General features: G+C 50.1%; 5 protein-coding genes across 5 annotated transcripts; 2 read left to right on the top strand and 3 right to left on the bottom strand.

The window, feature by feature from the left end:
* Positions 1–3,540: 3,540 nt before the first annotated feature.
* CMQ_5156 (uncharacterized protein) lies at positions 3,541–6,264 on the bottom strand (the record flags this gene model as incomplete). Its single annotated transcript, XM_014318901.1, has 4 exons — positions 3,541–3,586; positions 3,651–4,975; positions 5,091–6,004; positions 6,066–6,264. 4 exons carry the CDS (start codon positions 6,262–6,264, stop codon positions 3,541–3,543), a joined length of 2,484 nt encoding a protein of 827 aa, XP_014174376.1.
* A 1,172-nt stretch (positions 6,265–7,436) lies between these two features.
* On the bottom strand, positions 7,437–9,075 carry CMQ_5244 (methyltransferase type 12; the record flags this gene model as incomplete). The annotated part of the gene is made up of 8 exons (XM_014318989.1): positions 7,437–7,667; positions 7,739–8,093; positions 8,156–8,212; positions 8,274–8,431; positions 8,508–8,552; positions 8,623–8,629; positions 8,809–8,846; positions 8,935–9,075. 8 exons carry the CDS (start codon positions 9,073–9,075, stop codon positions 7,437–7,439), a joined length of 1,032 nt encoding a protein of 343 aa, XP_014174464.1.
* Positions 9,076–10,144: 1,069 nt separating this feature from the next.
* On the top strand, positions 10,145–11,664 carry CMQ_5228 (uncharacterized protein; the record flags this gene model as incomplete). Its single annotated transcript, XM_014318973.1, has 3 exons — positions 10,145–10,373; positions 10,633–10,779; positions 11,393–11,664. 3 exons carry the CDS (start codon positions 10,145–10,147, stop codon positions 11,662–11,664), a joined length of 648 nt encoding a protein of 215 aa, XP_014174448.1.
* A 730-nt stretch (positions 11,665–12,394) lies between these two features.
* On the top strand, positions 12,395–13,313 carry CMQ_5289 (duf858 domain containing protein; the record flags this gene model as incomplete). The annotated part of the gene is made up of 3 exons (XM_014319034.1): positions 12,395–12,618; positions 12,686–13,105; positions 13,187–13,313. The coding sequence occupies 3 exons, from the start codon at positions 12,395–12,397 to the stop codon at positions 13,311–13,313; spliced, it is 771 nt and encodes a 256-aa protein (XP_014174509.1).
* A 170-nt stretch (positions 13,314–13,483) lies between these two features.
* Positions 13,484–13,714, bottom strand: CMQ_5303 (uncharacterized protein; the record flags this gene model as incomplete). Its single annotated transcript, XM_014319048.1, has 1 exon — positions 13,484–13,714. One exon carries the CDS (start codon positions 13,712–13,714, stop codon positions 13,484–13,486), a length of 231 nt encoding a protein of 76 aa, XP_014174523.1.
* Between the last annotated feature and the right edge of the window lie 516 nt (positions 13,715–14,230).

The following is a 14,230-nucleotide window of genomic DNA, read 5'->3' as shown; positions in this document are numbered from 1 at the left end:
ACGTAAAGACTCTCGTATGGGGCATACTGTGACGATTGTAGAACCCGATATAACATGCTGTCAAAGCTACAAAAAAAACATATTCTCCTAAAATGTCAGTTACGAAGGCCCGCACCAGGGCACGTTTGAAGATTGCGAAATTACCAATTTATCGTCTCGCCTACGTCCTCTCGAGGGAAAGTATCCTGCCGATCCAAGTGCACATGATTGCCCACGCGCGACTTCCGCTTTGGGCGACGTGTATTCGCAATGTACTACTGGCCGGCCTGAGGTAGGTTGTCTGAGAATCGTAGAAGCCCAGCTCCGAAGATCTGGTGTTCTGAAGCGGGAATACTGTGAAGGTTAAAGGAGGCTATACGTGGCGGTCATATAACGTGATGCACTGTGAGGAGCAGGAGGCTGAATAGGGTCTAGTGTGGGCGAAAAAGTGCTGTGTACTAAGGAAGAATTAGATACATCGCGACCCTTCTGGGGGTCCGTATTAGTACTAGTGCCCGGGCCCGCTTTTGTGCCTTCTGACCAATCACAGGCCATAACAGCCAAGTGGGGCGGAAGGGCCACAGTGTGGCGGATTCCAATGCTTGACAAATACACAATAGGTCTGATCGTTACACGCTGGGCCGGAACCGCATCCAGAGACCCGATACTTCAGGGATTCGTAGGAAGTAAACACCAGGTTACAACAAGATGAACCAAGGTGACGGTACCCGGTATACCTACGTCTAGTATGAAACTGTTCCAGCCGAATTCGTGATTTTCATGAAGTAACATCGCTGAGACGGGGTTCTGTTAAGATGACATGCTACTAGGGGATGCAAAAGTTTTGTTCGGCAGGAGAGGGTATCGAACCTCGACCCCGAAGGGGCCAGTGTCTGTCTTGTCCTGGCGCAGCTGGCCGACAAGAGAGGGATTCGAACCCTCGCCCCCGAAGGGACCAGTACCTGACACTGGCTCGATAACCACTACGACGTCCTGCCCACCATTGCTTGTCAAACGTTCTTCTGAAAGAATATTATAGAAGTAACGAAGTAGAAATGAAACGAGGAGGAGGAAGGTGGGGGAAAGAGCATCATTTTGGTGGCTGTTTGGTGAGGAAGGAGCGAGTGGACATTGATGGAGAGAATACAGTCAAGAGGAACTAGTCAGGGAGTTAGAGGATCACAATTGACACGTGATGTAGCTAGATTTTATCTTGTCTGGAGAAGCAGGGACTATGAGAGAAGAGAAGATGGGGAAGTACAATCATTGGTAATCACTAGGATTGAAATCTTTAGAATCTGAATATGGGCTATGAACCCAGAGAGACTATCTTAACGGTAGCAATAAACCTCTTAGACGCTATACAAACATCGACTGCTGAACGATGTAGTGACGGAGTAATGTGAGACGAAGACAACAACGCATAAAATAAAATAGTAAAATAAGATAACATATGCCGAGCTTTCAAACTCATTTGAACTTTGTCTATTCCTATATATCCCTACAAAGTCTCAATATCTAACAAAGCCATACCTAACGATAGCGTTTCGGTTTCAGCTTGTACGGTCTCCCGCCATACACGTCGTTCTTGTTGCTTTCTCTCCTGCACACATGCATTTTCGTGACTTCGAGCATCTTGCATCTTCTTTCGATCCCTGCAGGTAGGTAGTTCCCAAGTAGAAAGAGCGCGACCCTCCATACCTGGCCACGGTGTACTTTCCCGTTTACATCAGCCACAAGTTTAGCTCGCAACTCTCCTGTAGGTAGACAGATCCAGCCGTACAATCCACCGGGCCTCATCGCTGTCGTAGTTGGCAGATAATCCGAGAACATGTCATATAAGGCATGTTCGTCGCGGGCGATATCCAACATAGGACGATTTGCCTCAAGACTAACAGAGACCGTAAATGGGTATAGGTGAAAAGGACGAGGACGGGATTGTCCATGTAATTTTTTTTGCTGTTGTGTTCGTGGAAATAGGTATTTACCAGGCTGAAACTTCAGAGTCGGCGTGCTAGCACTTCTGCTGCACAAATGGGTATAATGTAAGAGATGAACCAGGACGGCCATCTCGCGGATAACATCGTTGCCAGCAGAGTGTTGTTGGTGCCTTGAAAATCGAGACATTGTTCCACGGGAAAATCCCAATGACAGGAGCGCGTCTTGTAGACCGATTTTGTACCCCATCTCGCACATACCATTTACAATTTCCTGTAAATCTACCCAATCTGAGAAAAAAACCCCAGAAACAAGACGTGGGAATGTTTTGTTTAAAATTGCGAACTCGGCATCCATAGAATATCCAACAAGAACCATCGATGGTGGGCAGCCTGGAGTTTGACCAAACTGCTCTCGAATTGAAGTCAACAGTGTAATAAGTGTAGCTTCGATCTCAGTTTCCTCTGTCCATTGTGGTTTTCCGAAGTAGAAGGGCTCTCTGCGTTTTATTGACCTCGCTGTCTGGTGCCTCCCCTTGATAAGAAAGGAGCAGCTAGATATATCGTTTTCTTTAATGATGGCCTCGAGTGTCCGGCCTAGGGGCGAAGAAACATCGGGCTGTATTGCTGGACAGAAGACAGCTAGACCAACATCGGTGAATCCTTGATATGAGTTGTTCTCACAATCTAGGAAGCCTTCAAAGTCGATAGCAACGAAAATAGATCGCGACGTAGCTTTCTCGAACAAGGCAGTAAGACTTTGTATATTGTTCTTCCAGAAAGCTGGGCAACGCTTAGAGCCAAAACGCTCTTTATATTTTTCGTATCGCATCTTGAAACTGATAGCGGTTGAATCTTTTTGTAGTAGTCGATCGTGTTTTATCTTGTTAATTTGATAAAGTACTGTTCTTATTGATATTGGCAGAGTTTTAGAATTACGCTTTGTAGGTGCTGTTAAGTTTTGTGTTGTACCGTGGTCGCTATATCATGTGTCTGCTTAGATAATATTGAGGGGCGGACAGTTCTTGCACTGTGTGGCACATGAGGATGGACAAGACGTCCATCGGAGCTGCGTTTTATATTAAGAATGCACGCATACACAGCTGGGCGCTATTACAGACAGACATGCAGGACGCATAGCACCTACAGAACAAAATACTTGAAAATGGCATAGAAGGCTGCTTATATGCATAGCTAGCTACAGCAGAGAAGCTTATTTTGAGCAATATGTGCTGCGTAAAGTCAAGTAGTTTACTGCAAACAAGCTATAAATCCTAATGGCATAGGTTTGACACGTAAGAAGTTATCTTACATAGCCATTAACGGCAAGTATATCCTATTAAGAACGCTATGAGACGGACACCCCCTTGGCAATGTTGTGTTGTAAACGATAACTCCCGCCGCCTTCCGTGCTAATCAAAGTATGCTTTATGTCCATGGTATTTCCTTTATCCCTCTTCGCTATGCTGTAATAAAAAAAACAAAAAAAACCCGGAACCAGTTTATGCCAACAGCAGACTGTCAGCTGTGAGATATGCCTTACCGACCCGGCTTCGCCACGGTCCGCTATCATCACAACTTTTAAGGCTTCGCTTGTGCCCATCAGGGCGGCCTTCAAAGTGCCCTAGATTGCCGCCGTGGCCAGCGTCCGGCTCTTCGGGTTGCTTAGGCTTTTTTGGCCGCATATGTGCATGATCAAAGTCGATCTTCATGACACGCATCGTCTCGCGACACCATGTTAGGTTGCCGTTGCTCTCGTCGTCATTGTCCACAAGTCCAAGAGACTCCAATTCGGCCATTGTGCGTTCTGTCTCGCGCTCCACATCGACGCCGTGCACACGAATCACACGGTACAGCGGCGGCCCAGCATACGACATGAGAAGCAGATGAGTCACTAGCGTGCAGTTTGCCATGGGGTACGGCAACAAGAGCTGGACCAGGCCGAGACAGACGGGGATGCAGACACCCTGCTGGGCTGCTAGGCCGTCGTAAATGTCGACCTCACGACCCAGACGGCGACTGTGGAACTTTTGAACGCCTTTGCCCACGAATGTATATCCGTACCCCGTCACAGTGATCTTGAACAAGGATCCAATGGCGCCAGAGAAGCCGTCGTCGATGAGGCAAGCACAGTCCTGCTCTGAGTTGCTTAGGACCTGCAGCCGAACCAAATCACATAGCTCTTCTCCTGTCAGCGCATGTCTCCTTGGCCGTTGTCGCAGGTCGACGCCATCACGGCGGAGTGCATGGGCGTGAATTACTGCATTGGGACAGTCGTAGTCGAGGTCACCACCCTGCACGAGACTCCGTAGACATGCCTGCGTGCAGTACGGCCGGATCGGTCGAAAAGTTGATGGATCTAGTGTGCTCGGGAGGGTCGGTCCCAAGGGAAGGCCGCTTCTTTTGGAGATGTATTGTAGACCAACTACACATCGGCGCTTTCGGCCGCGGAATTGCTCTTCGTTGTCGTCATCTGCTTGTTCCGGTCTCTTTCGATCTTCCCATTCACTGATTCCTTCCAACTTCTCGAATTTCCCTAATTCTTTCCACGCCTCTGCGCCCCTTTCTGCATGGCCGGATTCAGACCGCTGGCGTTTCAATGGAGATGACTGACGCGGTCGATATGCAGGAACTGCAAGCCGTCCGCGCGTCCGATCGCCATCATTCCCGTAATGGTCGTCATCACGACTGTCTTCGTTTCCTCGCTTGCGATGGTCCGGCCCTTCGCTGCTCCGTCGGGTCGATGGCTGGCGTGATGTTGCCCGCGATGACAACGAGGGTATAGACGACTCAGGTGCTGCCTCATCAGGGAACATGGGCAGCTGCGAAATGTTGATGCTCCGCAGACGTGCAGGCTCCGGGCGGGACTCGAAGGCCATCAAGGCAACTGCAGATAGCATCGACAGGGCCAGCACACGCAGATCTGCTCGCTCGTGAACCGGCGTCGTGACTGACAGAGTTGCATCCGGCGTGGAGGCAATGACGCGGCCGGCGGGGTCAATCTGCCGACGAGTGTACTCGGGGAAAAGCGCAGTGTGGTAAAGCAGTGTTGACGGATCCTCGGGTGCGACGTGCAAGAGCGAAAGCGTCTCTCCAGAAGCCAGGTATCCAAACTCAACGCCTGACGATACCATGTAGTGAAAAGCCTGCGTCAAGGCTCGTGCAAAAAAAAACCTGTCCTGGCTTGCCGCGGCTAAACTCTCGGGCGGCATCCTCTTGTGCCTCTGCCGTCGAGCGTGTGCGGGCAGCGCGCGCAAGCTGAACAACAAAATCTTCATCCATCTGGCCATTGGCGTAGCTAGAAACAGTCGTGGCTCGTAGACGCGTCACCATCTTGTGCTCCGCCAGCGTGATGCGATGGACGTTGCGCACGTTTTGGAAAGAATTGTCGACAAGAGCCTGGCCAGACTCGACGTCGGCGACGGGAACGGGCTCGATAGATTCTGGTTCTGCCGATACTAAGGACAGCATGGTCTCGTCACCAATGTTGGTGTCGGCACAAAGCACGAGACAGTCGGGACGTGTTTTCGGCGGTGGCCGAGTAACAGCAACAAAAGTGACAGGTGCCCCCTCTCCCTCCGCCGCAGTGTCGTCAATGACGACGGAATTTTCGACACGGCATCCTGCTGTACGGCTGTCAAAATATAGAGTCTTGTTTGTGTCAGTGGTGTTTAAGTAAGCATTGAGTATTCTCTGAGCCGGCTTCTCTAGTGTTTCATGCACAAAATGCGACGTCTTGCCCTCATTAACAAAAGCGTCTGAGCCTAAGAACTCGAGAGGAAGATCCTCTCTTAGCCCTTTCTCGAGCAAATTGACGTCCGCAATGGAGGGAAACAACGCCTGGTTGCCGAGGGCCGCATGCAGCCGGTCAAAGGCTGCACGGTAAAGCCGTTCGAAATCGGCCCAGATACGCAGCCTCCGCGGGTAATATTTTCCCACGATGCTTGTTGTGCCCGAAGTCGCGGGCTTCGCTTTCTGGCCTTCAGATAGGGTCGTAGGTACGGCGGATGATTGTGGTATAGGAAGCAGACGGCACATCTGGAAACTGACGCGGTGAATATGGAGGAGATAATCATCGAGAGGCATGTCTGGTTGCCAGAACGGTTAGCTGCAGACAGTACAGGGAAATATCGGGAGATGAACAAGTACCCAGTTGAGCACGAGAAAGTTCCAAGTTCTCCCGTCGTAATCCTTCAACGACTGCATTCGTGTCGGCCAAGAGAGCGCGACGCTCCTCTGAGCGAGCACGACGCTCTTCTGAGCGAGCACGACGCTCTTCTGAGAGAGCGCGACGCTGCTCTAAGATGATGCGGCGCAGCTCTGCTATATCTTCGCTTTCAATATCCATGCTGTTCGATAGTGCGGGTGGGAGAAGAGCAATGAGGTAAGTAGGACGGAGCCGGCAGATTTGCCAAGCGCTACGTCGGAGGCGGTGTGGATTTCCCGAGGTCACCTGACCTCGGCCGCCGAAATCATTAGATAAGACGAAGCCCTGATCTGAGCGCACACTGCGCACAGTCTGGAGCTTCAGTCAACCACCGAACGAAATATCATCACTAGATCTTCTGAAGGCCTTAGAGCTTACTACGATACGTGCAACTGGTCCGGACGAATATCCCACAAGGACTAACGTACGGGTCTTACACTGGTATTCGCGCAGAGACTGCGCGTACAGACTAGTGGGCACGGAGTAGAAGCCACAGCGGTAAAGACGAAAGACCCACCCAATTAATACGGAGTACGGAGTAACCTGTCGCCATTTCTCAAAATTAGTCCGATTAGCAAAAAAACTTGATCCCATTATCTGTCGAATTATGGGTGCCCAGTGAGCATGAATGTATTGTTATGGTTAGGTACTTCCGAGGTATGCCGACGACCCATACAGTGCTTCGTATCCCCTGCCATTAGCATCAGTTGTGACACAAAGTAATGAATTGAACGAGTCGGATGAAAACTAGAGAGTTGCTGATAATGTCGAATGAACCAGACCAGAATGGGAGGGGCGTGCACGATTATGCAGTGTGATGAAAGAATACATGTACTGTGTGGCGCAGGGGGCTATTTAGTACGTGTTTTGACACACTGCTTGATGCGGCTAATGATATGCGTAATGTATTAACTAGAAAGGAGTACGGAGTACATGGCTCACCTTCAATGGCGCAGATATTTCAATGGGGCTATTTCCCACTTTATCTATTCTGACCAATGAGAACTCGCTTTGCTGACATTAGTCAGAACGGTCACAGTGCGCTCCATTCCAGAGCTTCACACTTTGTTATCATATGGGATCCCTACTATATATTTAACGCATGTCCGGACAACTTGTGTTGTAAGGTATAGATTGTAAGTCACACCCTTTATCGCTTGATAAAAAGCGTGGATTGTGTTCAAATACAGGTTCTGAGGGCTATGTGGTTCTGTCTGACAAAATGCAATTTGCCTTAAGGGCGGTCTCGACGACGCGGTATCCATTAACGCAAAGGTTGTGTGTTGATCATGTAGGTAAGACAGGTACAGCAATCACGGCTTCCGGCCCCATATGAAGTAGATGGGGTGGTAAATGTGGATTTCCGGATCCTTTAACTCCTCGTTCACTTTGGCTAGGAGCACCTGAATCTCTTCGTCCTTCCAGCTAGAAATGCGGGAGAGAATACCGGGCGAGTACGCTTCGAGGGCCTGCTGCTGCTGGACAAGGCCGTATCTGCCAATCTCCTTAAGGGCTGGGTCTTTTGGCCAAGCGCCAATCGTGAGCTGTTCGACAACACGTGTTATGGTAGGCTCTTCAAAAATTCAGGGAGCGGGAGGGTAAAGAAAGAACGAACCTTGCGAATCTCCTGATGGACATCAACGAAGCCTGCAGCCTTAAGCTCCCCTAGCCACTCCTTCGTTAAGTCTAGGGGTTTTCCAAATTTGGCCGCTCCATCGCAAACACTCTTTATCCAGAGCTGTGCGTTTACTGCCTTAGTATGCGTGCCGTCGTCAGAGACAAAGCGCGGGTAGACGGTCTGTATCTCAAAGTATCCGCCAGGGACCAGGTTCTCGAAAGCGCGGCGAACAAGCTGGTCGGGATCGCTGACACAGCCTGCTATCTCACGGGCATGGATGTAGTCAAACTTTTTATGGTACAGCCAGTCTTGCTCGAAATCGTCCACCTCAAAGATGCAGTTAGGAGGGGCCCTGTTGTTTTCTCAAAGTAAGAATTTGTTCGCTGCAAAGAGAGACATCCTGCATTAACATACCACTTAGGCTGAATGGGGCTAAGGTCTGTACCGAGAACTTCAGCAGAAGGATGTTGTCTAAAGATGTAAGAGACGAATGAGTATACTAATTTCATCTCTAGGTGGAAATGCAACTAACTCTGCAAAGTCCATGGCCCAAATGCCAGTGCCTGTTCCCAGGTCGAGGACACGATGCGGGTGGGCACTGATAGGGGCCAGAAAAAGCTCGCCCTTGATTAAAAGGCGATAAATGTGGTGTACTAAGTCCAGTCGCTCTTGCTCAGCTTCATCATTGGGCTATCGAAGCTTGGGTGTTAATGGCCCGAAATTGTATGTATACGTTATTGTCATCAGTTGTGCCATCTTAGCTTACCACCACGTAGATGCCCTCACGGAAGGCATGGTAGCGGCGGCCGTTCTATATCGTGGTCCGTTATGTTAGCACGATCTATGATGCAGGCGGCTGTATGCGCATTCGAGGTACAGACCTCATATCTATGCAAGTTTAGTATCGATGTCCAGAAAAGCTCAATACTATCACAGGGCTTAAGGACGTACTTGTAATTCACAATACTCGAGCTCAGGGAGGAGACAAAGCTAGAAGCCCCATCACTGAGAGAAATTGTCAGAGACCCAATTATCTTAGGACTCTTGCCAGACGCTCCAAGACTCACGAGGTGCTATCATCGTATCCCTCGTCATCGACGCGTTCCTGGGAGAAGTACTCCGTAAGTAGATGAAATAAAATCTCCGGAAGGAGGTCTTGATAGCGGAAAGACCCGCCCCAAACAGGCACTCACGCTATCTACCTGCACTGGGTCCTGGAGAACCGTGTCTGGAGCCACATTGCCGGGAGAATGCGGATTATCGGGCTGGTCGGCAGCCAGGACCACCCTTACAGTTGGTTCTTGAGCCATGTTAGCAGCACTCTCCTTGGCCATTCTTACTGTTAAATTAGAGTAAACGCAGCTGGGGGCAGCGAGAAAAAAGCGAGATATCCGGTATATATCTATGAAGTGGGTGGGGTAAAGTAACGCTGGTAGCGTACGGAGTACAGGGGCTAAGGTCAGGAAGCCACTGGCTTAGTCGTTATTATATGATATATTGGGGCAGCTCGACTGCATGCTGTTCTTACTTTTCAGTACCTGTGATGTATGTATATGCAGTTTTCGGTAGTATACGTTGGTTTCCCATAACCCCATTCCCATTTTCTTCCCCTTCTATTTCACCTTCTCTATCATATACTCGTATGCACTCAGTCACGCGATATTTCAACATTACGGAGTGCTTGTACGCGTCATTTTTCTTAGTCGGTTGCTCCTTCACACAAACTTGTCCCGTAGGGGATTAAGTATGTTTCTCTGCCTAATAGAAAGCAAGGGCTTTCTGTAACGCCCCACCATAGACCCGCTTCTTGCTTCTGTAAGGGTGATTGCTGGTGGTGTGAGCAGACCGAGAAGAGACGATCACACTGGCTCTCTACTATGTACGCGAACCGATATGTCCGATTTACTTGTATGTGGTACTTCTTATACTTTTAAAAAAACACTTCTAGGTTGCAGGACGTACTTAAGAGACTATGTACGGAGTGTACAGCTTTGATTAGCGGCAACTGAGCTAAAAACTCGGCCCGTAGCTATAGCGTAGAACGTAGACGGAAGCTCACCATTAGCTCAGCTTACAGCATAGAATACGGAGTAGAGCCTGTGCATAAAGATACAATTTTGGACTGGCATGGAATTTAGGTCAAGGTAGGTTGGCGAAGTCGAACAACAAATTAGCCTCATTAGTTTTGGCTAGGAACTTGAACGTCCACTGCCACAGATCTCCCTGTTTCATTGTATCATAAGAGATTTTGATAGATTCGGCTTCTTTCAAACTAAAGTACAACCCGCTCTGGCCCCGAGTCTCTGACTTGACGGCTAGCCAAGCCAATGCCTGTCTGGACTTCTCTGGCATGTGGATGTTGGAAAACAGGCGCATGCGCATCAGGGCCCGGGTCCGAGGTGGATGTTGGCTGCTGCTGTGAAGCTGCTGCTACGACCCGAGAAAATATCGCACGTTGGCGAGGCTGCCGAGGTCGAGCGGGCGGAACGCGACGTTCACCTGGCCGAGAGTGTGGTTGATCTTCTCTGCGACGTCGCTGCGAGCAACAGCTACAGCGCATTGGTAACCCAGACTGAAGGTCCCACCCGTGATAGGAATGGTGCCCTTAAAGGCGGTCATGAAAACGATGAGGGTATCGGCAGCAATCAATAAGACTATGGGCTCCCGAGGATAACACAAATGATAGCCATGGCACCCAGGACCAGACTTTTCTGTGTCACAGGCCTAGACTCCATTCTTCCAAAAAGTGCAACGGTACCAACAGTTTTGTGGATGATGACTGGCCACCCACTTCGAAAGAGCGACCCGTTCAGGTTAGAGGAGAACGGAAAGCTGTTTCCATTGCGGGACAAAGCGTTGTAAAGATTTGATATTCACTCTTCGTTCGACAGTATCTCCAGCGCTATTCTGCGACACGTCCTCTAGTGAGATTACCGTGATAGAAGAAACGCCTATCAAATCACGCAGCCTGGAAGTAGCGCCCCCAACCAACCTGTTGTACTACTCAGGCACCCATAAGGCCATTTTCTGCAAGATACGTTAGTGCTGTACAGCCAGTTGCCTTAGCTCGCCATCTGCAAGACATCCAAATGTCTACCGGAGCAAGAGACGGCATATTTTGCATATGCTAGCGGACTGACAAGTTCCCCGTGCCATCTGCCGGTCGAGCAGGGACTGCAGTACAAAGCGCCTCTGCATATAGATCAAGAAATCCCCCCCAAAAAGGAGTGACGTCTAACAGACTTGTTACCTGGACGACGTCGAGTTAAAAGCTAAGTCTATAATAGAAAGCCAAGTCCGCATCTGATCGAAGGAATAACCCGGATGGATAACTACTTTAAAAAATGAGCACTGTCTGTATATTGTTATATAAGATGGTTCCAAGGCGTTTAATACGAGCTCTACGTTCCGGGTTGACGGCATCGTGACTCCATCACCGATGGTGGTTTAGGTACGTCTTCGTGATAAATTTTTGGATTGCTCCTCTTCGTTCTACACCCCTATGCAGTAATCGGTCTAGTCATGGCCCGCGCTCTTGCCAAGAACAAAGCCCGGAAGATTTGTATTCATGGACGCCGCCTCGTCCTGCTTACTGATGCGGCCCGAGAGCATGAAACCCTTGTCCCACCGTGCGACGTGACGTCCAAAAAGACGCTCAGGATGTCGTGGACCACGTCATTGTCGAGATGGGCCACGTCAACCTGGCCATTGCCAAAGCCGGAACTCCTGGTCCGGCGGCGCGCTTCAACCCGAGCCGGTTTTTGCAAAAGACGCGGAAGGCCATGCTTACGGACTTCTCCATGGAGGAGATAAACGAGACACTGAGCCTTATCGTCACGGCTGCTTTCTTCACCTTGACAGCCATCTTCGAGCCACTCGATGCGGGAAACAAGAATGTGATAAAACTTGCAGACAGCTTCTGAATCTTAGTGCAAGTCGGCAGCTAAGTGACAATCATTCAGAGCCAGGGCATCTTCACGACGAGCGTCTCCGCCTTCAGCCGGCAGTGGGTCTCCTCGTTGCCTTACCTGACAAGCAAGGTTGACATTATGCAGGTGACCAAAAATGGTACGTAGCTGGCTAGGTCCGAGATCCGCGTGATTGCGATTAGCTTCGGGGTGCAAGAGACGTGGTGCTTCACCGTGCTCGCATATTTAGCCGTTTTAGGACTGACACGATATGCAGTGTATCCATCCAAGCTGGCTTCCATTTTGAATGATTCGGAAACCGGAAGAAGAAGACATTGGCGACCAGAGATCCTTCCTGCCCAGAGGTCCGACGGTGCTGAAGAGAGGTTGGTGCGATTCTCCCTCCATCTGGCTAGCCGAGCAGGCAGCTACTCCAACAGGAGCATTCCGTGACAGATGTTGGTCGGCTTTCTGTGATGACTGGGACTTACGGAGTACTAAACGACATTAGACACTGCCGACGCTAAGACAATAAACATGGGTCAAGGCTGGCAAACGAAAAGTGTTGTCAGAGTGGACCGTTGGGTTTCATGGTGAAGATTTTCATTTCGGCGGTGAATATTGGCAGAATAGCTAACCTGTGTAAGTTCGTCACTTTTGGGTCCCCGCTATCTACGAAAAAGCGACCAGACGTCAGTTTGCAGAAACAAACAGGAAGAAAAGATCGCCTGCCAGACACGCCACCATGTCTGAAACGACACTTCCCGAGCGGCCAGAAGCGCTCGTCAACAACGCAGCCGCCAAGCAGTACTGGGAGGAGGTCAGCGCCGACAACAACGGCATGCTCGGTGGCTTTCCGTTTGTGTCGCGTGCAGACCTCCGGGTGTCGCGCAGCTTCTTGGCCAAGCTGGGCATCGGCAGCAAGTCGGGCATGCGGCGTGTGCGACTGGCCCTGGAGGGTGGTGCAGGGTGGGTTTGTTTTGAGTCTATTTTTGGCAGCTCTGTCTCTCTGCCTTTCTGCTAACCCCAACGACAGCATCGGCCGTGTGACCGAGGGCCTGTTGTTGGATATGGCCGAGGAGGTGGACATTATTGAGCCCGTCGCCAAGTTTACGGCGCAGCTGAAGGAGCGGTTGGGTGTGCGGTGGGTCTTCAACGTCGGTCTCGAGGACTGGGATCCAACCAAGACCGGCGACACTGCCAGCGAAAGCAGCAACAGCAGCAGCAGCGGAAAAGAAGGGACAGAGGACGACAAGGATGGAAACAAGCACCTTCCGACGTACGGACTCATCTGGATACAGTGGTGCACGAGCTACCTGAACGACAAGCAGCTGGTGGAATTCCTGCAGCGATGCGGGTCCGTTCTAGAGCCCACGACAGGCGTGCTCGTCATCAAGGAAAACATCATGTCGACTGGCTTTGACGACTTTGATGTGCTGGACAGCGGCGTGACAAGGTAAGTGCCCCTAGAACATTTTGGGCATTGCTCGCTCGTTGCTCTCACTTCCCCCCTGCTACCGGCTAACCGTCCGTGCAGAGCGGACAAGTCCTTCCAGAGCCTCTTTTCCGAGGCCGGGCTACGAGTCGTGCGTTCCGAAGTACAAAACTTTCCAGAAGAAGCAGGACTGCTTCCAGTCAAGCTCTATGCACTCAAGCCAAGATGAGGCTACAGAGACGGCAATGGAAGTCGGCAAAAACAGTAGTATTCTTCATGTATCACATTATACTAGACAGAAGCTTCTGCTAAATCTTCGAAAAACGTCCCTAGTCGCGGTTGAATCGACTCGGCGCCTCGTAAATCAGTTGCTAGCAACTAGGTAGACCAGTTGCCAGACTACTTGGCGACCTTGGCGACCTTGGTGACCTTGGTGGTCTCGGTCTCGCAGCAAGCCTTCTTCCGGTTAGCGAGCTGCGGCAGGTAAGTGGGAAGCAAGCACGGCTTCCTGTTACGCTCGGCCTTCTCGCACGGAACCACAATAACCTCCATATACAGCCGCTCGCCCTTTGACTCCAGGCACTCCGTGCCCTTCGAGCAATAATAGACAATTTCTTGGCGAGTGCACATTGTGGCAGAAGTGGGGTTTGGCTTGGTAGGGTGTTGAAAAAGACGTTTGATAATGTTGGATTTGCATCCGGAATGTCTTTGCTTCTTTTTGAAGTGGTGTTGCGAGAAGTAACCTTTGTAAAGAGAGGGAAATAGGAGATATTTATACCTTTTCGAACGCAGGTAGATGCCCTATCATACGATACTCTTGTCACGATCTATCTGTGCTCAGTGGCCTGCTTTGTAACTAGCATAGGTGGTAAGGACAGCCCCTAGGACACTAAGCAATAGAGTAGAATATTATGATAATCACTAAAACCTCCAGAAATCTCGCTTACAAGTTGCTGCGCGGAGACGTGATGTTGTGGTCTATGAAGCCAGTCACGAACCTCAATATATTCCGTAAGGATCAATGAGTAAAATGAGCGAAACTACCTACACAGGCTATAAGTCTCCTTTACTATTTATGACACAATTTCCAACGTGCCTTGTTTGTTACTCTATTCACGACACGGCTATACATATTTTCTTACGCTC

This window comes from Grosmannia clavigera (assembly GCF_000143105.1).
Source record: "Grosmannia clavigera kw1407 unplaced genomic scaffold GCSC_132, whole genome shotgun sequence".
Lineage (NCBI taxonomy): Eukaryota > Fungi > Ascomycota > Sordariomycetes > Ophiostomatales > Ophiostomataceae > Leptographium > Leptographium clavigerum.
Note: the sequence above shows the minus strand (reverse complement) of the source record. Positions and strands in the feature narration are given on the sequence as shown.